Below are 24,207 nucleotides of genomic sequence, written 5' to 3'. Positions count from 1 at the left end.
CTAGTGCTTTTTCATAATACCTTGGCTCTGCTCCATGGCCACTCTGGCCCAGACCCAGCAGCCGAGCCAGCAGCCTGGCTGGCAGCATGTGGACAGATGACTAAGGAGACCAATCTAGACACTATGTGCTCATGCTCTGAGCATTGTCAGGCCTACTGCCAGAAGGCTTTGGAGAGGGGCTTAGAGCTTATGGGACCTACTTGACCCCACTTTACTCCATCTGAATATGAAGGAGCGAGTAGAAATGAAAACATGATTATCAGCACTTCTCTCTGCCTATATCTAGCCTGAAGGTGTAGAGAAGCATGGATATGCAGTGCATCAGACACAGAAAAAAAACAAAAACAAAAAAATGTACATTTATGCTTTGATAATTTTGAATATATAATTCCAAAAATAACAAAATGTTCTCTCAAGTGAATGTCTGGAAAGACATTTTTCAGTACAGCAATCTGCTCTGGCCCATGCCTGACAATAAATATAATTTCAGAGATTAACAGTATTGTAAGACTCCAAGTAGAGGAAACTCTGAGGATGGCAAGATTATAGGGACAATAATAAGAGGAGTAGGGCTGGACATGGTGGTGCACACATTTAAATTCCACCATTTGGGAGGCAGGGGCAGAGAAAGAAGTGGGGAGAGTGGAGGGGTGGGGAAGATGATACATCCTCCAGTGGTTTCCACAGCCTGGTGTATGTAGAGGGATAAACTGGTGATGCACACAGGATTTTGACAGCAGTCAAACTACCTTTACCCACACTAAGCCATCTCACTAGTCCCTTATTTTTATTTTAGATGTTGTATTAAAAATCAGGAACTAGAGCTGGGCGGTGGTGCCGCATGCCTTTAGTCCCTACACTCGGGAGGCAGAGTTAAATTGATCTCTGTGAGTTCTAAGACACCCTGCTCAACATAGTGAGTTCCAGGACAGCCAGGACTACAGAGACCTACATTTAGACCCTGTCTAAAAAAATCACTAAATAAAATAAAATAAAGAATTTACACCATCAGAAATAAACTCTATGGAACCCACGGACTCTGGGTTTATGACAACCGTGTGTCAATACAGGTGCAGCAATAATAATCCATATACCACCCTGCTACAGGCATGATGGGGCAGATTGATGGTAAGGGGAGGAGTGTATGAGATCATTCTGTATTTTCACTGTGAACCTAAAGGTGCATTAAATGTAGTCTTTATATTGCTACCTATTTATATTATTCTAGTATCAGCTATTTTGAAAATATACAAATAAATATCATACTAAGGTAGTTACAAATTTGCCTATAATCTTCAAACAACTCCAAATCTATCCCTAATAGTAATGACACTATCCACAACCCATACCCCTGTGCTTTTCCCACAGAGTAAATAACCAATGTGACAACTCCAACCAAATTTTCTCCAAGAAATCAGAAAGCACTGAGAGAGGGTCTATGAAGCCCTGTAAGCTGTCCTGGAGTTTGTTAAACAGACCAGGCTAGCCTAGATTTTAGAGATCCAGGCTAGAAAGCATTCATTCATTCATTTATTTATTTATTTATTTATTTATTTATTTGGTTTTTCAAGATAGGGCTTCTCTGTGTAGCTTTGGAGCCTTTCCTGGAACTCACTCTATAGCCCAGGCTGGCCTCGAACTCACAGACATCCGCCTGCATCTGCCTCCCGAGTCCTGGGATTAAAGGCGTGCACTGCTGCTGCTGCTGCTGCTGCTGCTGCTGCCGCCGCCACCACCACCCGGCTTAGAAAGCACGTTCTATTGAATACCAAATGTCTTTTACTTCCTTTATTCACCCCTACCCCATTTTCATAGTAATAGAAGGTGAACTCAGGGCTGCAGGCATGATAGGCAAGTGCTCATACATTGATTGAGCTACATTCCCAGCCTGTCCTAGAGTTCTGTTGCTGGGAAGAGACACTGTGACCATGGCAACTCTTACAAACAAAGCTTTTACTTGGGGCTGACTTAGGGTTTCAGAGGTTTGGCCCATTCATGGTGGGAGTATGGCAGCACGCAGGCAGACAAGGTGCTATAGAAGTAGCTGACAGTTCTACACCTGGATCCACAGACAGACGAAGAGAGAGCCACTGGGCTTGGCTTGTGCTTTTTAAAACCTCAAAGCCCACCCCCAGTGACACACCTCCTAATCCCTCAGAAGTAGTGGTTTTTGATGACTAAGAACTTCAACACATGTGCTCATGGGGGCCATTCTTATTCAAACCACCACACAGCTCCAGACTAATTTCCTAAGTAAGTATGGTTTGTGTACATAAAAATATGCAACGAAATTGATGCAAACAATTAGTTTCACAGAGATGTTTATATTTAAGGATAACTTCTAAGGAGCTCCTTAGACTTACTGAACTCCAGAATTTCCTATTTCCAGCCTGTAAGAACTTTGAGAAAAGAAAAGGTCAACTATCACAGATGACAGAGAGTAAGATAAACTTCCAGGTACACCGGCTGGGAAATTCACTAGCAGCATCTACTTGTAGCATCTACTTGTAGCAAGTTATATAACAGAAACCTGACCACGGACCATGATGGGAGCAGGGAACCATCCACCCCACAGATGAGGTGAGAAAGGGGCTCTGTCAACACACTATTTCTTTGCTGTCAAGTCCTGACTAACCTCAGACTTACCATCTTGCTGCCCTAACCCTCTGAGTGCTGAGATTATCGACATGAGCCATCATGCCACACTTGGTATACAGTTCCTTAGTCTGAGTGGGTGATACAGACTTGTTCCTTCTATACTATTTTTATATTTAAAAACAAAATGTATACTTCATATGAGGAAAATATTTCACAATGTTTAAAGTATATAGGTACTGGCACAACCCCTTGCACAATGGCACACCAAACAGTATTTGCATCCCACAGTATAACACTAATGAACACATCAATAAACACAAGACTCCAAGAACCATATTTTTTATGTTGTTATTCGTCTGTTGTATTTAGGTTCTTTTCTAGGTGTGTATTGTTTAAGTTAAATACAGTAATAATAACTTTTTGTTTCAAGACAGATAGGCTAGAGAGATGGCTCAGCGGTTAAGAACACTGGCTGCTTTCAATTCCAGCACCTACATGGCAGCTCACAACTGTCTGTAACTCCAGTTCCCAGAGACCTGACACCCTCACACAGACATACATGCAGGCAAAACACCAATGAACATAAAATAAATAAAACATTTAAAAATAAAACAATACTATATTAAAGAATACAGACAGTAAATAAGCTTTACTCTAATGATACATACTAGCATAATGAATACATTCTTACAAGACTTAAAACACCTATTTAAAACATTAAAATTGATTCATATCCAAGTCAAAAAATATTGCATAGTAAGATTTGTGATCCAACCTGAGTTAAACAAAACAAGCAATTCTTTTTTGTTGTTGTTTTTTCAAGATAGGGTTTTTCTGCATAGCACTGGATGTCCTGAAGCCAATCTGCCTCCTGAATGTAGGATTAAAGATGAGCACCACTACACCCAGCCTTGCAAGGAATTCTTAAAATACTTTTAAATAATAATCTGTATTTAAATATTCTTATAGAGCCAAACTTATCATTATTTTTGGAAAGAAATATTCTTTCACCATGCAAAGCTTAAAAAGTATCCCTGTGTCTCATATTTCAGCTTTTCCTACAATTCTGTCGGCTGAGGAAATGCAAGCCTGAGTGGGCAGGGGAAACAATGTCATCAGTGTGTGCCTTCTCAGCTATCATAATCACAGGGTGAGGAGATTCCTCAATCAATTATCCACAACGGAGTTCAAGTTATTACACACAGCTAGATGCACCAACACCGTCTCCTCGAGCAATTGCTGCTCTCTGCTCTCTCCTTTAAAGGGGATTTTTTTTTAAAGTCCCTTTTTGAGACTCAGTCTCCAAGGCCAGCATGGTCTCCAAAGCAAGTTCCAGGAAAGGTGCAAAGCTACACAGAGAAACCCTGTCTCAAAAAACCAAAAAAAAAAAAAGGGGGGAGGGGAGAGAGACTCAGTCTCATTGAGTAAACGCTGACCTCAAACAGGCATTATTCTCTCAGAAGGAAGCCAGGTATGGTAGGTAGCACACATTTGTTATCCCAGCACTGGTAGGTAGAGGTGGAGGCTGGAAACAGAATGAGACCCTTGCTACATATTCAGACCCTCTCAAAATTCATTCCGTTCCACCACAAAACAAACAGACAAATGGGGGGGGGGTGCAGGGGGAGGAAGTATCACAAAAACAAGACAAAAACAAAAACAAAAACACCTGCCTCCTTGATTTTGCCAAGGAGGAAACATACTAAATGAAGTTGAAAAAGTAACCAAAAATATCATTCCACACCATGTGGACTCCTTAGCTATTTATAAGCTCAATTTTTCCAAATTTCCTTCAAAGATGATTTGTTTTTTATCTCAGGACAAAACGTATTGTTGAACTATGTACTACAATTTCCTGGTGGCTAGGAAAACAGAAAAAGACATAAATAAGAACCCTTATGGCAATCCTTGAATCACTCTGCCTTGGCTGGGTTTGTTCACGACCTTCAGCTATCAGCTGAATATTCCCCAGAATGTACAAGATGACTAAACATGAAGATTTAAGTGCCACTTAGGGAAATTTGTTTAGCAATCATGCAAGTCATATGAAAGGGCCAACTCCCAACCTTCCACCTCCCCAGGCACCCCTAATGTACCCTCCACAATTAATGGACAGCTTCAGCTTTTCTCTTCTTTCTGTCCTATAGAATCGGTAGTCAGTTGCCTTTAAAAATAATTGTTAAATATAAACAGATAAACGGAGAGAATAAACATAAACAGCCATTTTCTTCAACCTATCAGGTCTATCTTTGAGCACAGCATGTCTTCTCATGAGAAAAGCATAAGAAATATCCAACTTATATTCCTACTCTCCTACACCAAATTTTGACAGAAAGTCTCCTGCTCAAAATAAATTTCAAAGATAAAATTTTCAAACCAAAATATTACATATCTTTTAGCCAGTCTGCTAAATATAAGAGCCCTCTTAGAGAAGATGAAGGTCTTTGTGTCTAAACAGATGATCAAAATGCTAAATCCTGACTCCATCTCACTCAAAAGAGAAAAATCAAGAGGAGAACACAATGAAGCCATGTTACATGAAACTACACTCCAGAGTCTGAGCCTGTGAAAGGGCTTTCACTAAAGCTGAGACACTTAATTCAATATGGACTTTCATGTTTAGAACAGAAATTACCATCCTGAGAAATGCAAATCCCACATATGATGTCTAAGAACTTCTACTCATCTAATATATAGCTTTCAATCATATAACCTCTCACTAAATCCTAAAGAACTTAATTATATAAACATAATCATTCCCAGATTCCTAATTCTTTGAGCACTTTGGAAGCTTTACAAACTGCCAAACATTGCCAGAGCTTACATCTTAATGTAAACTCATGATTTAACATTAAATCCTAAGAGGTATTTACAAATAGTGTTTTCTCTCTTAAAATTGTTTCTAAAAGAATCCTTTTAATTTATAACAAGAAAAGCCAATTTCAACAATTAAAGTCACTACTTTGTAGAAATAAGTCCATTATTTCCAATGATTACTGTAGTTATTAGTCACAGTAACTGTTACAAAGCAACAGTGTTGTCAAGGGGTTTTAGTATATATTTCCTTAAGTTAAAAATAAAAATAGGAAAGCATCTGAAAATTTGTACTTGTCCCCAAAAAATCATTAGCATTATTACCAGTCTTAATTTGAATGTAAATTAGAGCTTACCAAAACACTTCTAAATAATAGACATCACATAATTTCCAAATAAGTCCTAAATAAAAATATCAAAATAACATAGATAAAATTTAATTACATTTAATTACATCCAACCATGAAGTTATTTAGTAGTAAGTAGTACTTGGTAGACTTGTTAAACAATGAGCTATTCATCATAATTTAACAAAAACATTTCATTCTAATTATCTCAAAATTATAATTTCCAAGACTAATTTAAATCCAAAAAATTTTAGGTAATGTTTCCATACACACTGCCACTAATTTACATATAAAAATGTAATTTTAACAATAGCTCCTCGTACTTAATTAAAATAACTATCATGAGACAGTGTTCTAAAGGGAGCACAAATGTCCCATGACTTAGAACAGTCACTCACCACTTCTTCCAACGCAGCACTTCGCCCAAAAGAACAAGTGAGATGTGTGAGGCAGTTAACGAAGGAGGAGAAAAGTTCGCTGGGGATGGCAGTTAAAACATTCCGAGGGAACACAGTTATCAGATTGCTGATTATGCTGGAGATTCCCACAGCTTCAGAATCTTCTATTTCAATTCTACAAATCAAACCATGAGGATTATTAAGTAATATAAGATAAGCTATATTTCCAAACACAAAATTATTATCACCATTCATTTTAAATTAGCCTTACAACTCTACTTCAAAACAGAACAGGAAAAGCCTTAGTTTCTTTTTTCCCTCCTATTAAATACCAGAGGGAAAGGGAAGGTTCCCTCTTCAGTTCAAAAGGACGAGCATACCTACCCATTGATAGTGTTCAGCAATCCCTCAATGAAGTGTGCTAGATAATCAACCTGGGATCCTTCATCGGGGAAGATGGGTCCATGCAGAGACGCTAACTGGGCAAGGCACTGCAGAGAATCCTGTGCCATATCTGAATCTTCTCTGATTTTTCGATGCACCTGTGAGAAAGAATTACTAATCCATAAAAACAAATTCTTCTTTTGTAGGGGTCACGTGCAAACCATGTCGAATGAGGTAAGAGAAAAATTCACTGTAGCTGGTCATTTCTAGAAAATTAACTCCTCGGCTAAACGAAACCTGAAAATCATCCTCCAATTCAACTGACATTATAGGTCATGATTTTAAACATATCAATGAATTTTTACTTGAGGGCTACCTGCATTTTAAAAATTGAACTGTCTCCAGCATATTATGACAAGGAGAGAAAACAGATGCTAGCCAGTCAGACATACTGCTTCTGCTAAAAACAGCAACGACGACAGTCATCTGTATTATGCTAACTATGCCTCACCACAGCTTCTTGCTAAAGTTAGCAGACAAGTTCAACCTAGTATATAGATGCGGCTTTAGTGGAAGCAAACAGTTGCACACTTCAAAAACCAACAAATGTACCTATCACCCATCCTAGATATCACCTACTCACAGACATCGAACATATGCTTAAATTTTGAGATCGTGTGAGCTTTCTGAATTTCACTTTATCCCATACCATTGTAATTAATACTAAATGTTAAAATAAAATTTGTATTTAATACATAAATCAATTTAAACATGCAACTAGATCTTACTTCAATGATGTAATATTGATACATACCTACTACAGTGTTTTAGCTAAAGAAAAGTTCTCCAAATATCGCTTAACTTCAGCATTACTAAATTTTCAGATATTAAAGATTTCATTTCTATGTTCTGACATTAAAATAGAACAGGAAATGCCAGGAAGGAATTATGAAGTGCCTATTCATCTTCATGCACTGGCCATTTGCTATTTCCCACAGGCATCTAACTGAAGCACTGTAGCCCTCCTCTTTCTTTTTTGAACCATTGTTCTCTATTTGTTTCAGGATATGTTGACTTTGACTTTGTCAATCATTTATGAATTACTTGACACAGGATGTGTCTGTTTTTTAAATGCATTCACTGGTACAGTATGGGACACAGTGAACAGAGTAAATCTTTGTTAACTGGTTCCACTAACCTTAGCCTCTAGGTTCTTAAAATCAAATAAAGAAATCTAAACCAGTATACCAGCTCTAAAAATTATGGTTAGATGACTTACTAATAGGCTTAAAATATGTTATACTCTGGTCTAGAACAAGAGTTGGCAAGCCATTGACCCACGGGCCAAAACTGGTTTCCTGCCTGTGTCTGAGTGGATGTAGAGGTTAGGACTTTTCTTGAGTTTACAGTTGAGGGGGGAAAAAAAACCAAAAGAGGATTATATAAAAGTTCTTGATTTTAACAACCATCAGCAAAGTTTTACTGGAATATCAGCTTTGCTTGATTGTTTATTTTTAATTTAGGGCTCCTCACTACAATGACAGAGTTGAATACAAATATATATATATATATATATATATATATATATATATATATATATATATAAATACAGAGCCTAAAATATTCACTGTGGTCCTTGATAGCACATAGAGTTTGCCAATCCCTGGTCTGGAACAGAAACATTTTTCAACCTATATACAAATGTAGTTTGAGGGGCTGGAGAGATGGCTCAGAGGTTGAGAGCACTGGCTGCTCTTCTAGGGGTCCTGAGTTCAATTCCTAGCAACCACATGGTGGCTCACAACCATCTATAATAGGATCTGATGCTCTCTTCTGGCATGCAGGCATACATGAAAAGTACTCATACCAAATGTAGTTTAAGCTTTACAAAGTACAACACACAAAGTTGTATGCACATTTTGGTTGCATATTCTTGAATACATTCTTTTAAGCTCTTTATCTTAAAAACACAATTAAATCTGTGTTGTCATCCTTTGAAACTTAACCTAATCAAAAATTCACTGAGATGCCTAGGGCTAGATTCTACCAAAACGTACAGTGCAGGCTGGGACAAGAGAAACTTGTCACATGATCTGCTCCACATAGAAGCCTCTGCTATTCAATCCTGGACCAGAAATGAAAACACAAAAGAAAAAAATGTGCTTAATGAGAGAGCTAGTGTTGATAATCTAAAAACAAAACTAAATGAAAAGCTGTCCTGGGACCAAGGACTAATTTGTTTTCTGAAATAGGAGTCACATAAAACTCATATTAAACAAGTAATTTTTGCCATTTATAGATTCATGATCTGCCAATTTTAGCACTAAGAAAGCATTCCCTTCATAATTAAACACGGATTTCACTCTAAACAGTATCATACAATTAAAAAACAGATCCACCACCTCCATACAGAAAGGAAGCAAGGGGAGGAGAGACAGACAGACACCCAGGGAGGCAAATGGAAAGGCCACCATCAAATAAGCACACAAGGCACAAGTTAGCAAGACAGACAGATTTCTACTGAAGTCTGTTCAAACATCAGATGCCAGTGTGCCATCCACACTGAAACGCCCAGTAACCATGCAGATTATGAGGCTGGGAGAGTGTGAAAAAGTTATAAGTGAGGTGGCTGTGAAAAAGTCATAGGTGAGGTGGTGCCTGACGTGCTATGTGTGGAAGAGACAGCAGAGCAGAGAGCTAAGAATGGCAATATCTGGAGGGCAAAACACCAGAATCACAATCAGGAAAGTTTTGTCCAAAAGAGTAGGAAGAAAAGGAAAACTGACAACTTTGTGAACTTCTGAAGAACAGAATGCAACCAAAATCATTTACATTTCAAACACAGTCAATAAATTTAAGTCTTTACTCCAGTATATTTATCTACAGAAATCTAGCATAATAATGAAATCTAATGGAAAAAGATTAAATTTGGTAATTAATCCATACAAGTGAAGAGAAATTTAGCAAAACTCAAATAGAAAGATTAAGTTGTGGCTTTTGCTGCAAATTAAAATTGTTTATAAACTGCTAAAACAACCAAGTGGAAAGGGTTAACTTTGGATTCACAGTTATTTGCATGCGATTAGTTCACAGCTGACAGGAGCAGCTGCCTGCCGTCTAGACAGCTGTTCAGACCAAGCAGAGTTGTTGGCAGCATTGCCAACAGTTTTTCACCTTTTCACAAGCGGCTGCAGTGGGACCTACTTTCTGTCGAGCAAATACAAAGAACTGAACTTGGACTCAGATCAAAACAATTCCTGCCAGATGAGGCAGCACACAAAGTCCTTAAAATTTAATTGCAAGTACCAACTGATCTTGCTTATGTTTTTAGATTTTTTCCCTCTGGTTTTAAAAAGGAAAACATAAGGTGATTAATGCTCAGATTGAACATTTATTTCCATAGAAAACATCTTTTATGAAGGGCAGAGATGAGCCTTAGTGGCACAGTGCTTGTCAGGCATGCACAAGACCCCGGCACAATCTCCAGAACTCCTAAACAAGCCACTACGACAGAAAACGACTGTTTCTGTATGACTAAGGATGGACAAATGTGCTTTCAACATTTTAAAATATATACCACAGTACTGAAACATTTTAAATAGTTCATTCACAAAAGGCTTGTTCATACTTCAAAACACATAAGGTAAGGAACTATAACGATTCAGATTGAACAAAATTGTCTTATTCTTTTCTTTTTAAGTGGTATTTAACTAGATTTTACTGGTTTTTATTTTGTGTAAGTCACTGATTTAACTACACACTTACTCTGTAATTGCAAATTAGCATCCAATACACACATACATGTACTTTTTAATTCTAAAACTCACTGGCACATTGGGAATATACTGCTTGCTTCTTGTAGGTACTAAGAGGCCTGTTTAAAGTTATAATTGAAATATTTAAGATAAATTGCTCTTAAATATTAACTCAGCTCAGGTCTTACAAATTATGAGTATAGCCCACTAGGGGAGCAGTTTTCAAAGTGTAGTCCGGGGAACCCTCCACTTCCTAAGCTGCTGCAGTGTCCACAAGAACACTAATGCATTTCTGCTCTTCCTTGTGTAGACATACACACAGAAGGCTTTTCCTGAGGTCACATGATTTAAAACTCCAACTGAATGTAATATAAAACAGGAAAATCTTGTTGTCTTTTATTAAAAGAGATTTGCAAAAATATAAAGCAAACAAAATCAAAACCCAGTCATTTTTACTATACTAATTTTTAACGTATTTGTTCATTGAAGTTATTTATATTACAATGTAACAGTTTGTCGGTATTTTTAGCGAAATAAAGTATTTTTTAAAGTTTTCAGTCTGAAATTTTCTGTTTATTTTTTATTATAAGAACATGTTATATTTTAGTCAAAAAGACCAAACTCATGCCATTATCTTCTTTTGCTTCTATCTTTTTGAATTTGTAATGGGATAATAGCTATATTATACAACAACAGCTATATAACCCACATAAACAAAAGCTAGTAGGAAATTCTGAATTTTAAGAGTATAAAGGAGTCCTGTGATTACCAAGTCTAGGAAGTTCTGCTGTGGGACCTAAGCCCTTCATAATGGGATAGTATTTGTACATTAGCAAGATTTGTCATAGAATTCTCCTTCAGCAGGTCAGCTAATGAGAAGGAAAACCAACAGGGACCAAAGAAATCTGTCCTGTTTCACTTAAGAAAACAAAGGCATTTCCTCTTACCCTGTCCCCTGCTGCCAGAGACAAAGCCTAGGACTTACTGTGAAGAAAAGTTCCATAACTCTGCTGTCCAGAAGAGTCTCCCGCCAGGACTCTGTTGGCTTCAACAGCACATTTTGTGAGGATTCGAACATAGCTATATAATGTCTGCCCAGTTATCTAGTGTCAAGGTCAACAACAATAACATTCTTACTTTGTCTAAACTATAAGTATACCCTAAATATAACAGCAGCTAGCCAGAAAGAATGCAATGGAAACTGTTTAAGCCTCTTCACATATGCTACATAATTCATGCATGAAGCTAAGGAATAAAAGGCATTAAGTGCTGGAAAAAAGAATGCTATAGGAATGTAAGATAACTGTTTTAGTCATTATGTGTACCACGCCGTGGGGATAGAGAAACTTTGACAATCGGAGATCTTAATAGAGGCAACAGAAAATAAAACACAACTTAAAAACAGACACCAGAAGCTAAACACAAAGAATCAATGTCTGCAAATTTGTTCCATCACTTCTCCCAATATCTTAAACAGCAAAATGTGTCTCACACAGACTATAGGGAAAAACAGCAGTTTTCCTGAGACATTTGTTCACAGGAAAAGAACATGAAAGAGTAACTACGCCTCACGCTGAAAAACTGAGATCACAGTAGCCCAACATCAAGTCAAAACAAAGAATTAAGCAGTTGACAGAAAACATGTTTATTTAAAATCCTCATAGGCTTGAGGGAGGCAAAAAGGCCTGAATCCCTGGGACTCATTAGTCAGCCAGCAAGCCTACTTGGTAAGCTCCAGGCCAGCGAGAGACCCTGTCTCAAACAATATGGACAGCTCCCAAGGCATGACTTCTGAAGTTGTTCTCTGCCCTCTACACAAACATACACATATACACATGTACACCAATATACATGAGCATATATATATACACACACAAAACGAATAAACAAAACTTCCCATAGACTCAAACAGTATATAAGATGTTGAGGTATTCAATATCAAATATGTTTCAAATAGAATAAATTTTCTGTAAATAAATTAATCATCATAAATATACATTTGTGCCGGGCGGTGGTGGCGCACGCCTTTAATCCCAGCACTCGGGAGGCAGAGGCAGGTGGATCTTTGTGAGTTCGAGGCCAGCCTGGGCTACCAAGTGAGTTCCAGGAAAGGCGCAAAGCTACACAGAGAAACCCTGTCTCGAAAAACCAAAAAAAAAAAAAATAATAATAAAAAAATTTAAAAATAAATAAATAAATAAATAAATAAATAAATAAATAAATAAATAAATATACATTTGTAGGTGTCGATGAATGTAATTTACTCAATGGCACGGCCATAGTAACTGAGGCTTTAAGAAATGAGAGCCTCCCTACAATGGAGACAGTAAGTTCTGCCCCTTCCATTGGGAAACAAAGTCTGAACTAGGCAAAATTCTCATTCAGTGAGAAATCTTGATATAGGTGTCTAAGATGACACTCTGCAAAAAAATCAGGCATATATTCAAATGCTATCATTTCTTTAAACCCAACTCAGTATTTTTAGAGAGAAATTATTTGCAGAGAAAATTGAAGGCTGTAACAAGGTTTTGGTAACTTTTTTTTTTTTTTTTTGAGACAGGGTTTCTCTGTGTAGTCTGGTGCCTGTCCTGGATCTCGCTCTGTAGACCAGGCTGGCCTCAAACTCACAGAGATCCTCTCTGCCTCCCAAGTGCTAGAATTAAAGGCGTGTGCCACCACTGCCTGGAGGTAACCATTTTTTAAAAGATGGTTGCTTGTGAGAATGTTTTTTTGTCAGCCAGGCAGTGGTGGTGTACATCTTTAATTCTAGCAGAGGGCAATGGATCTGAGTTCAAAGTCAGCCTGGTCTACACAGAGAAACCCTTTAGGTGGGTGGAGAGGGCATTGAGTTGTCTTAAGAAAGGAACTCACTGCTTCTGAAGTCATTCCCAAACTGCAATTTTGGCTAGCAAAAGTGAAACCCTGAACAGGCTCATTTAGCATGTCTCTCTTCCTTTACCTGCCCCCTTGTGGACAGAAAGAATGAAACCCCAAGGAAGGTAGCCTGAACAGCGCAAAGAAAAAGCAGCAGACAACCAAGAGTCACCAATGTGAGTGAACTCATCTCCTCACAGGCACCAGCTACAGTCAACACAGCACCTGTCTGAAAGGCTGATTACCTTCTCAGAAAACAAACGGAAAGATTGACTGATGACATTATCATTTACTTCAAAAATAGCCTACTGGCTATTTTCTTTTATGTGACTTTGAAAGTCATAATAAAGCAAGTAAGAGATCTTTCAGTTTCAGAACAGATCATCTGAGGAAAAGAAATAAAGGCTCTATACCTCATGAAACAGAAAAGCAACTCATTTATCTTTTTCTAGCTTTAGTGCCATTTTATTAAAGGTAATTTTTTTTATTATGTGAAAGGTCAGTAATGAAACATAATTATTAACTACTGCATGATGGGACATGGTGTGATGAGTATAGCACAGAGATCACATGACACCGTGAGGGGAACATGTACGTGAAGGTATAGACCATATCAAAATAATGTAAAGAACTAAGGTAATTCAATTTTTTATTTGTAATTCTCAAATATTTTTGTAATCAAAGATATTTCAAATACTATTTATACCTCCAAGCAATTCTTAATGTAGAATATGTTTTTAAAAAAGAAAAACAGATAAAATCACTATGGCCAGAACTTAGGAATCTAACTTTTCTACTCTTAAAACAATGTTTTAAAAAATAGTGAGTCAGATGCAGTGGCACATGCTTTTAATTCCAGCACTTGGGAGGCAGAAGCAAGCAGATCTCTGAGTTTGAGGCCAGCCTGATCTACAGAGTGAGTTCCATGACAGCTAGGACTACATAGAGATACCCTATCTCAAAAACAAAAACAATTCGTGCTGGCAAGATCATTCAGCAAGTAAAAGCACTTGCAAGTCTGACGCCCTGCCTGAGCTCAATCTCTGGAATCCACTTAAAGGCAGAAGAAGGGGGACCATTCTGCAACTTTGTCCTCTGACCTCCACGTGTACCATGGCACTTGAGCTCTGTGCCAAGACAGCAGATGCTCATGCTTGCTTTCTCTTATATAACAATAAAGTTCTTTTAAGGAAAAACTATTTGAATGTTAAATAAAGCAAATTTCACTAAAAGATACCTTCAATAAACAATAGTTGCTCTTTTACAGGATTGAAAAGCTTTGGTTCTCAATGACTACTTTAAAGAAACATGTCATCAAGAAGAGTGGTCTGCTAATGACTGATCAGCTACTAAGCAATCTTTCATTGTATGTAGCACACAGAGACAGACTTTATGGAGCACAAGAATCATGATAGTAGTAACAAACAAGAAAAAAATCTGTAAATCCCAAATTTTCTTGAGCCATAATTAAAAACATCTACATGATTTATATTTTATATAATAATTCATTTGTAATTAACAAAATATAACCTTACAACTAAGATATTCATATAGAGCTGCATTCTATTTTTAATAATCCTGTGTCTCTTAAAATTGTGTCAACCCCATCTAACCTTCCTTTTCTCATGTTTGACCACATTAAGACGCGACAGCGACCCAGCGTGTGGACTCTGTGACTGTACTAAGCACAGGTCCGCTAATTCTCAGCCAGGGTTCAAGCAAAGGATCAAGGTGAGGTGCTAAACTCAGTCTTCTAAGCTGAGCCATCTTAGTCCCTTGGAAAACCAGCCAGAGCTACATGTAAATTCTACTGTAGCTTGGAGCAGAAACTAATTCAACATTCCCTGTCCCTCTCCACAAGGAGCCTCTCAAATTTTCAACAGGAAAGCTCACAAAGTTCTGAGAAATCAAAAGCACATCCACACCACCTTCTATAACTACAGGAGCAAGACAAACACACACTAAGCCAAGAGCCAGAGGATAAGTTTAATCACTCCCTACTAGTGACTCTCACTGGCTAATCCTATTAAGTCTTCTGTGTCAAGTTCTTCAACAGACTGCTCTCAGCAAGAACATCCATCTCAACTACAGGGCAGGGCTGTAGTTTGGAAATACTCTGAAAATACATGGGTACTTACATGTGCAAAGAAGTTCTTATTCATTTACTAACACCTTCAATAACTGTACCATATTGTGATAATGAAAGAAAGAAAAATGTGGGGATGTGGTTCAGTTGGTGAAGTGATTATTCTGCATGCATGCAGGCCTAGGTTCAACCTCCAACACTCCATAAACTGGGTGCACATGCCTATAATCCAAGCACTAGGCAGACACAGGCAGAAAGATGGCCACAGACACAGTGCTGATGAGGATACAAGACATGGAAGAGCCAATACATTCTTGTACACTGCACAGATAATATAAAATAATACAGCTGCTACAGGAAACAATGCAGCAGATGATCAAAATGATCCTATAAAACCTGGATCAAAATTGATACCAAACCAGGAGGGGCACACACCTGTAATTTCAGCACTTAGGAGGTAGGTAGAGAAGGATTAGGAGTTCAAGGCCATCCTTGGCTACATAAGACCCTGTCTTCAAAAAGAAACCAAAACAACAAAAACATCAGAATAGCCCTGTCAAGGACCCTAATGCCTTAGACCCACAGGAAATCACAAAGCTTTCCCTCCTGATTCAAGTGTATTGACAGTGTTGATAATGTGCATAAAATATCCAAGCTAGTTTCCCCCACACCCCTATGTTCATGAACTGAAGACTGTCCTCCATGAGACTGCTCTTACAAGATTAGCTAAACCTACTTCCTCAATTTAGCTGTATACCATAAATCCTGTCTCCATGTTTAGCTGTATGCAGTATCCCTGCATCCCTGTTAATTGTATATAGTAACTGCTGAGCTTCCCAAGTGCTGCAGTTTCTCCATTAGAAAGCCCCGTCTACCCGTCTACAGCTTGTCTGTGTCTTTTCTTCATTCCTTCACTGGCCCAGCCAGGCAAACTCGTGAAACCATGCAAAAACACAGCAACCCTAAGTGAATTTTAAAAATAGAGTGTAAGAGCAAATGTTCAAATAGCTTCAACAACATTCACCCAATTGAATGACGTTTCCATTAGTTTTATTCAGTCAAGCCCTGTACATTTGGGTACTGATGACAAGGATGCTGCTTTGGAGGTTGGCTCAGAGATTTCTATGCCATTAAACTCTTTCTTCTACATTCCACTCTGATACACTGACTACCTTTCATGAATTGGACTAGCAGGGTTAGTCATCAAAGCTGGATGGAAATGAAAAAGCATAGTTCACTGTCTTAGTTACTCTCCTACTGAGGTGAAGAAACTGTTGTTGGTTATTTTTTAACTCTAGCTCTTAGCTCTTTTACTCTTTGGGGAGCCCACCACCCAGCTCCCGAATAAATCACACAGGGAGGCTTATTCTTAATTATAAATGCCTGGCCTTAGCTTGGCTAGTTTCTTGTCAGCTTTACTTAACTTTAAATTATCTCATCTACTTTTTGCCTCTGAGCTTCTATCATTCTCTATTCCTGTATATCTTTCTTTCTTCTCTTGCTCCTTCCTTCTTTTCCAGATTTCTACTTTTATTTATTCTCTCTGCCTGCCGCTATCCTTTCTGCTGCCTCACTACTGGCTGTCAAGTTCTTTATTATACCACCAGGTGTTTTAGACAGGCGAAGTAACATAGCTTCACAGAGTTAAATGCAACATATCTTTGCATCATTAAAGCAAATGTTCCACAGTGTAAACGAAAGTAACACATCTTAAAATATATTCTACAACAAGAAATATCATGACCAAGGCAACTTATCAAAAAAAGCATTTAATTGGGAGCTTGCTCACACTTTCAGAGGGTTAGTTCATTATCATCAAGGTAGGGAACATGGCAGCAGGCAAGCAGTCATAGAGCTAGGGCAGTGGCTGAGAGTCTATATCTTATTCACAAGTATGAAGCAGAAAGAGAGCTAACTAGGAATAGTATGGGCTTTTGAAACTTCAAAGCCCACTGCTCAGTGACACCTCCTCCATCAAGGCCACATCTCTTAAACCTTACCAAATTTCTGTCAATTAGGGACCAAGCATTTAAGTATATGAGCCTATGGGGTGTGGGGCAATCTCATCCAAATCACCAAGTTCACTCTTTCAAGGAATTAAAAACAAACAAACAGCTCAGGCTGAGATGTAGGGCCACATTGTTAACCCTTATCACAGGGTTAACCCAAATCACTGAAGCTCTCTCGGAGTATGTGATCTTTATCTAAAATATACAACACGATCAAAAGCACTGTCAGAAGAACATTTAAAACTACCTTTGTATGTTCAACTGAGTGGACCAGTAATTTTTCCATCAGTGGCGATCAATTTGTACAGACAATTTTACTAATGCAATTAAGAACCCAAATCTAGCCTGGCAGTGGTGGTGCACGCCTTTAGTCCCAGCACAGGCAGGTGGATCTCTGTGAGTTCGAGGCCAGCCTGGTCTACAGAGCGAGTTCCAGGACAGCCAGGACTACACAGAGATACTGTTTGCAAAAACCAAAACCAAAACCAACCAACCAAACAAACAAAAAACACCAAACCAACAACAACAGAACTCAAAGGGTTAAACTCCCATGGTTATGATGTGCTTTCTATATACCAGCTTTCTAAAAACAAAGACTCTGCTGCCTAAGTTAAAATGCACAGAAAGACGTTCAAGGATCCACTTTAGGAATCATAAAGCAAAGCTCTGCACACACAGAGTCCTGATTTCTTCATGACTCACTTGTCACTTAAAGCAGGGAAGACCTCTATAACTCAGAGGGCAGCTCTATTCCCACCACCATCACTTTCCAAATGAAGCAACACTACACTCTAAGCTGCAGAGCACACTCCGTGACTGCCTTGCTGTGGCATGCATAGAGAATGACGACACTGAAATAACCTAGGCTGGCTCATGGAATTAAGAACTCAGCAGACAGAATTCCTTACAAGGGCTAAACAATTTTAAATAAATCATTTTCCAGTGAGAAGTATTATAGCAGATAAATCAGACTTGCCCAAACTGACATCTGAATAAATGAATTAAAAGGTAAGGGGTACCAAACAATGCTGTCACCGACACACAAACCAAGCTTCAGTTTCTAAGACTCCTTCGGCCTAAGTTTTTTTCTTTTTCTTTTTCTTTCTTCCTTTTTTTTTTTTTTTTTTAAAGGTTTGTTTTATTTTAATGACTGATCCACCTGAGGCCAAAGGCAGCCCACTATATACAGACATGAGGGAAGCTTTATTTTTTGGTCTCTTCCTCCTTGGACAGTCTTGATGAGCTCTTCCTGGCGCTCTCATGCTTCCTTAGTCTTAGACCTATGAGCCTCAGCCTGGTTAGCCAGGAGCTTCTTGCAGGCCTTGTCTGCCTTCAGCCTGTGGATGTGCTCCATGAGAATCCACTCCTTTGTGAAGATATTCCCTTTGACCTTCAGGTACAGGATATGATAAAAATGACGGTCAATCTTCTTGGATTCATGGTATCTGAGAAGTCAGCACAGGATTTGCATCCTTCTCATTACCTTCTAAGGCACTCAAGCATTAGCAGTACCCTTCCTCTTCCCTATGCCCATATGCCTGCCCTTCTGTCGAGCCAAGGTGTTTCTCTGGCATCGAGCCCAGAAACAGACAGTCACAGGCTTCTGGATGATCAACCCATCTTTGATCAGCTTCCGGATCTGCTGACAGGGGTTGGCATTGATGATTTCATTGGTCTTATTGGAGTCCAACCAGACCTTTTCACCACAGCGGAAGATGCTAGAGGCAAGCCTCTTCTGTAGCCTGAGCATACTCATGGCAATGACATAGAAGCACTGTGTGGTACAGCACAATATAGAACCCAGGGGAGAACAGGACACAGCACGGACAGTGGGGAAAGGCAGGCAGGAACAACATGTCCAAGAGCTATAAAACTACACAGAATCTTCTCAACAATCAGACGGTTACAGTCAGCAAAACTAACTATGCCCAAAGACTAAAGAGTCTGCTCTTCAATGGCTCTTTCCTCCCAATGACACAAGGTCAGAAATTCTGCTGTTTCTTTTTGGATACCTTTTTCTAATAATGTGGAAATACTCCTGAAATGGATAATGCACACGTAATTCCAAATATTGATTACTCATTTTACCTATTTTCTTTCCAACGCATTGTATCAGATAGCAAAAGAAACATTAGTTGGTGTGAAACTAATTACTCTGAGAGGACAGAAGAAAACACTTCACAACCCTACTTTATATCTGTATTTAAATATTCTATCAGAATTTCTACACTGTTTTCCTCCACTTTCAAACAAACTTAGAGCTGATCCAACCAGAACTTAGTAAGACCCTGTATCATGAAGGCATTCACCCCACAAGTGGCTTCCTATCTTCCTCACTACCTCAGCTGAGCCCAGGCTATCCTAACATCTCTACCACTGGCCTACCACCACAACAGCACACCTTCCCTAAATCCTTACTTCTCCTCTCCCCTCGGACAATAAATATTCTCCTCTGCAATACTTCAAGTACAAGTGCATCAGCCCTGACTCAAACTTCTGGTCTGGAGGCAGCACAGCTGACCTAATCTGTGGTATCTACCCTCACTAGGCATGACTCAGCATCTAAGGTTTTGCCCTTCTCCCTCACACAGGTTTCCACAGGTTCAATGAAGTTTAAAGACAGGAGATGCAACTGAAAACCACCTCCCAGCTACCCCGGACGCAGGCGATGCAACTGAAAACCACCTCCCAGCTACCCCGGACGCAGGCGATGCAACTGAAAACCACCTCCCAGCTACCCCGGACGCAGGCAATGCAACTGAAAACCACCTCCCAGCTACCCTGGACGCAGGCGCTGACTGTCTATTGAAACTCTCAGCTTTGCTGCTCCATGTACTCAGCTGGTCTTCTCAGTCTCCTGGGCTTCTTTATGTTTTCTAAGACCATGGCTTTCTATCACTCTTTGCAGGACTGATACCACTACCTTAATTTCAATGTCCCACATTACAGTAATGACTCCCCAATTCTATCTTCACTCCAAATCATTCCCCACAATACAGCTCTACCAACAGGGAGCGTGGAGGGGTGTACCTAATCAGTAAAGCAGCATAATAAACCTTGGCATGCCAGATATTTTTAAAGGCTTCACAAAGACATAATTCACATACTATACAATTTGTTCAGTGACTCAACGGTTTTACTATACTCACAGTTATGTACCATGAACACATCTAATTTTAGAACAGACTCATCAGTCCAGAAAGAAGTTTGGCATGCTTTGCAGTCATCTCTTATGTTCCCCAACACACCACTGCTCTAGGTAACCACTGTGTGTTCCGTCTCTAATTCGCTCATTTTGAACACTGCATATAAATGCAAGCATGTATTCAAGTACTCTCTAAATGGCTTCTTTCAAAATACTCTTTCTTAGTACAATGTTTTCAAAGTTTACCTGTGTTAGCACATCTAAGTACTTCACTTCTTTTAACTAACAAATAATATTCCACTTATATATATATATATATCCCACATTTCATTTATTCACTCATCAGCTGATGGACCTTTGGTTTGATTCCACTTTGTGGAGAATACTGCTGGGAACACTCATGTGCACATTTCTGTTTAGAGGACTGCTGATGCTTGGGGCCTGATAACTGTTTGCTGCAGGGCTTCCTGTGTACTCTTCAGAGTTTACCAGTATCCTTGGCCTCTTCCCATGAACTGCCAATAGAACTACAATTGTGGCTTGCTCACCCTATCACACATGTAGGGTGAACAAGCATATTTATTTTTATAAACCAGTGGTTTCAGGAAATAGTTTCTCCCACACTGATCCATCAGTACTCCAAACTGAAGAGTAGGTAGAGTTGGTTTCATAGTTACAGAGACGCCAACCATTCACTGACCAATAAGGCAATGCCCCAGCCTCTTCTATCTTTGTAGTCAATAATCACCTGCTGGACACCTGAATATCCATCCACATGTATATGAATACAAGTGACTCATCACCTCGTACTATACATGAAAAGCTACTCAAGGTGGATCAAAAAATACAGAAATCACAGAATATAAACCTTTGTCACCATGGATCAGACTGTTTTTGATATACAATAACAAATTTTTAAAAGTTAGGCAAGTGGGACATCATCAAAACTATAAATTTCTGTTTGAAGGATACTACAAAAAGTAAAGACCTCTATAACCAACCACATGTGCTGGCTTACTCAGCTTGCTTTCTTCAACAATTCAAGACCTACTACCTAAGGCAGCACTGCCCGTAGGCCAGTCTGATGGGGGCATTTTCTCAATTGAGGTTCCCTCTTCTCAAATGACCCTTGCTTGTGTCAAGCTTACAAAAAACTAAGCAGCTCAGCAACTAGATAAAGCAGAAGAGCTGTTGGCCTTCTGTGTAGCTCATGTCAAAAACATAACACAAAAGAATCCCATGAGCAAGCACGATATAGTGGTACACACTTGTAATCCCAGCACGTGGGAGACAGAAGCTGTGAGTCACAGGCCAGCCTAACCTAGGTAGTGAGTTCCAGGTCAGCCAAGGCTACATAGTGATAGCCTATCTCAAAAAGCCCCCAAACAAAACAAAGAGCCATCACAAAAAACACTTCACATCATAGGTTATGGAGAAACTAGTCCCTCAGACAACGCTGATTTAGAAAAATAATTTGGCTATTCCTTACAAGGTTAAATACAGAACTGCTTATGATCCAACAGTCTAGCTCCTCAGTATACTTAAGAGAAATGAAAATAATCCTATCCAAAAATTATACATAAGCATTCATGGAAACATGATTTTTTTTCTTGTGTAAGAAACTAGGTCTTTGTATATGGCACACAGATGGCTTCAAACCCTGAGCTCAAGCCAACTTCCTGTCAAAGCCTCCTGCACAACTGAGACCACATGCATAAAGAGTGCCTATGGGTCTTAGGACCTTTCCCTGACAAAACCATCTGAAGGGAGAAAGGGTTTATTTTAGCTCACAGCTCAAGAAACAGTTCCTCATGGCAGGGAAATAAAGGCAGCGGGAGCTTGAAGGAGCAAGGCATGAATGCCTCCAAGCAAGGGCTCACCTTGCTTTCTCCATTTAGATAGCCTAGCACATGCCTTTAATGTGAGTACTGGGCAAAAGGATCTCTGTGCATTTGAAGCCATCACAGTCTATATATGGAGTTCTGGGCCAGTGAGGGCTACATAGTAAGATCTTGTTTCAAAAAAGGAGGAGGAAGAAGAAAAAAAGAAGGAGTTTGCCCACATCAACTAATGTAATCAAGATAATCATCCCCCCACCCAAGGCATGCCCAAGGCCATCTCCAAGGTGATCCTAGAGTCTGTCAAGCTCACAATTTACATTAACCATCACAACAAGGTAGCAACATATTTTTCCTTTTGCTAAGGATTTAACCCTCACATTCCAAGCAAGCTCTCTATCACTAAGCTACAATCCTAGACCCATCAACATTGTTCTTAGGGGCCAAAAATTGAAACAACTACTCACCAATTGAGGAATGATAAATAAAAATTGGTATGCCACACAACAAAATATTGTAAGAAAATTTAAAAACAATGAAGTGCTGACTAAAGATGTACATTCTGCATAGGAGTTGACTATGCACTCTAATTAGAACACATAACACAAAGTTTTGAGCACACTACACTAAGTGAAAGAAGTCAATCACAGAAGACCACGTATCATGTGAGGTCATTTACAGAAATTGCATATTGAGGTAGCTGACAAAGTGTAAACACACAATGCAGATCAGATAATATTGTATCAATGTTAAATATTTCTTGTTTTTCTGTGTTTTGAAGCAAGGTCTCACTATATACAGATGTGTGTAATCCTTATGATTGTACCTCAAGCACTAAGATTAAAGGCATATTCCTTGTACTGACAATGGTATCACAGTTTTCTCTATATGACTCCTAGTACAATTAAAACATTTTTTATCACGCTGGAGATTGAACCCAGGGCCTTGCACATGTTAGGCAAGAACTCTACCACTGGGCTAAGTCCCTAGTACCTTCACAATAAGAAAATACACAATAATATTCAGAGGTAAGTGATGATTTTTTTTTAACTGTGTGTTTAAACATTACTTACCCCTATATGTGAAAGGAGGACAGGGGAGAGAGAATGGGATAAAATGTTAAGAGGAGGTACAATCTTTTTTGTGAAATTTATTTTTATATTCACATTATATATATATTGTTTTGCCTGCAGGTAGGTCTACATGAGGGTATTGGATCCCCTGGAACAGGAGTTACTGACAGTTATGAGCTGCCATGTGAGTCTGAATCAGAGCAATCTTAGTGAAGAGCACAGGGGAGCTGTCTGAGCTCTTCTTCATTTCCGAATTCTGGCAGTTAGACAAAAGCCAGCATTCCTCGGGAATTTGTGAAGTCTGTTCCCCTCTACCAAAGGAGTCCCTTCCCTTACTGCTAGCAGAAGGAAAAAGTGGCTATCTGTGGTCTCTATTAGCACACCAATGAGCACGCTTACTGCCAATGTCCTCAGGATCACACAAGGACCTGTTCCTTCTCAGAGCTGCACTGGCATCCTCTCTTTTGCCCACTCTCTTTGTCTTCAACCCCCCACTGCCATCAGACACTCACTCCTCTCTCTCTCTCCCTCCCCCCTCCCCTCCTCTCCCCTCTCCCTCTCCTCCCTCTCCCTCTCTCCTCTCTCTCTCCCCTCCTGCTCTCCTGGGCAGGTAGGTCCAGTCTGCTGGCCATGTTCAGTCTAGTACTTTCTGTCTCTGCTCCGAACTCTTCCAGATGCCTCTGGTTCTTTTCTCCCTCATATTTACAATAAAAACCTTCCCTTTAACCACACCATGGAGTGTTTATTTCAGTTTATACAGATAATACATCAAATAAAAAGATTAAAAACTAAAATATACTATAAAACTACACATCAAGATTTATATAGGTGAAATAACAAAAACAATAACAAAAAGATTTACATAGGTTAATGAACACAACCTTAT

General features: G+C 39.1%; 1 protein-coding gene, 1 long non-coding RNA gene and 1 pseudogene across 5 annotated transcripts in view; 1 reads left to right on the top strand and 2 right to left on the bottom strand.

Annotated features, from left to right (window-relative positions):
• Xpo4 (exportin 4) overlaps positions 1–24,207 on the bottom strand; it is a 93,767-nt gene that overhangs the window by 24,430 nt on the left and 45,130 nt on the right. For all 3 annotated transcript variants that reach the window (XM_059273562.1, XM_059273563.1, XM_059273564.1), the window contains 3 exons: positions 11,282–11,394; positions 6,542–6,699; positions 6,158–6,332 (listed from right to left, as the gene is read on the bottom strand). In XM_059273562.1, the coding sequence (XP_059129545.1) occupies positions 6,158–6,332; positions 6,542–6,699; positions 11,282–11,394 (446 nt within the window). The remainder of the gene's footprint in view (positions 1–6,157; positions 6,333–6,541; positions 6,700–11,281; positions 11,395–24,207) is intronic.
• On the top strand, positions 1,943–20,595 carry LOC131919383 (uncharacterized). Of its 2 annotated transcripts, XR_009381245.1 has the most exons (4): positions 1,943–2,253; positions 6,748–6,775; positions 14,814–14,901; positions 19,857–20,595. It is a non-coding gene; the product is annotated as an uncharacterized LOC131919383 (long non-coding RNA). The 2 variants fall into 2 exon arrangements; XR_009381244.1 differs by lacking the exon at positions 14,814–14,901.
• On the bottom strand, positions 18,469–19,111 carry LOC131919382 (large ribosomal subunit protein eL19-like; annotated as a pseudogene).

This window comes from Peromyscus eremicus, chromosome 9, assembly GCF_949786415.1.
Source record: "Peromyscus eremicus chromosome 9, PerEre_H2_v1, whole genome shotgun sequence".
Taxonomy (NCBI): domain Eukaryota; kingdom Metazoa; phylum Chordata; class Mammalia; order Rodentia; family Cricetidae; genus Peromyscus; species Peromyscus eremicus.
The sequence above is the reverse complement of the archived record's forward strand: the minus strand, read 5'-3'. Positions and strand labels throughout refer to the sequence as shown.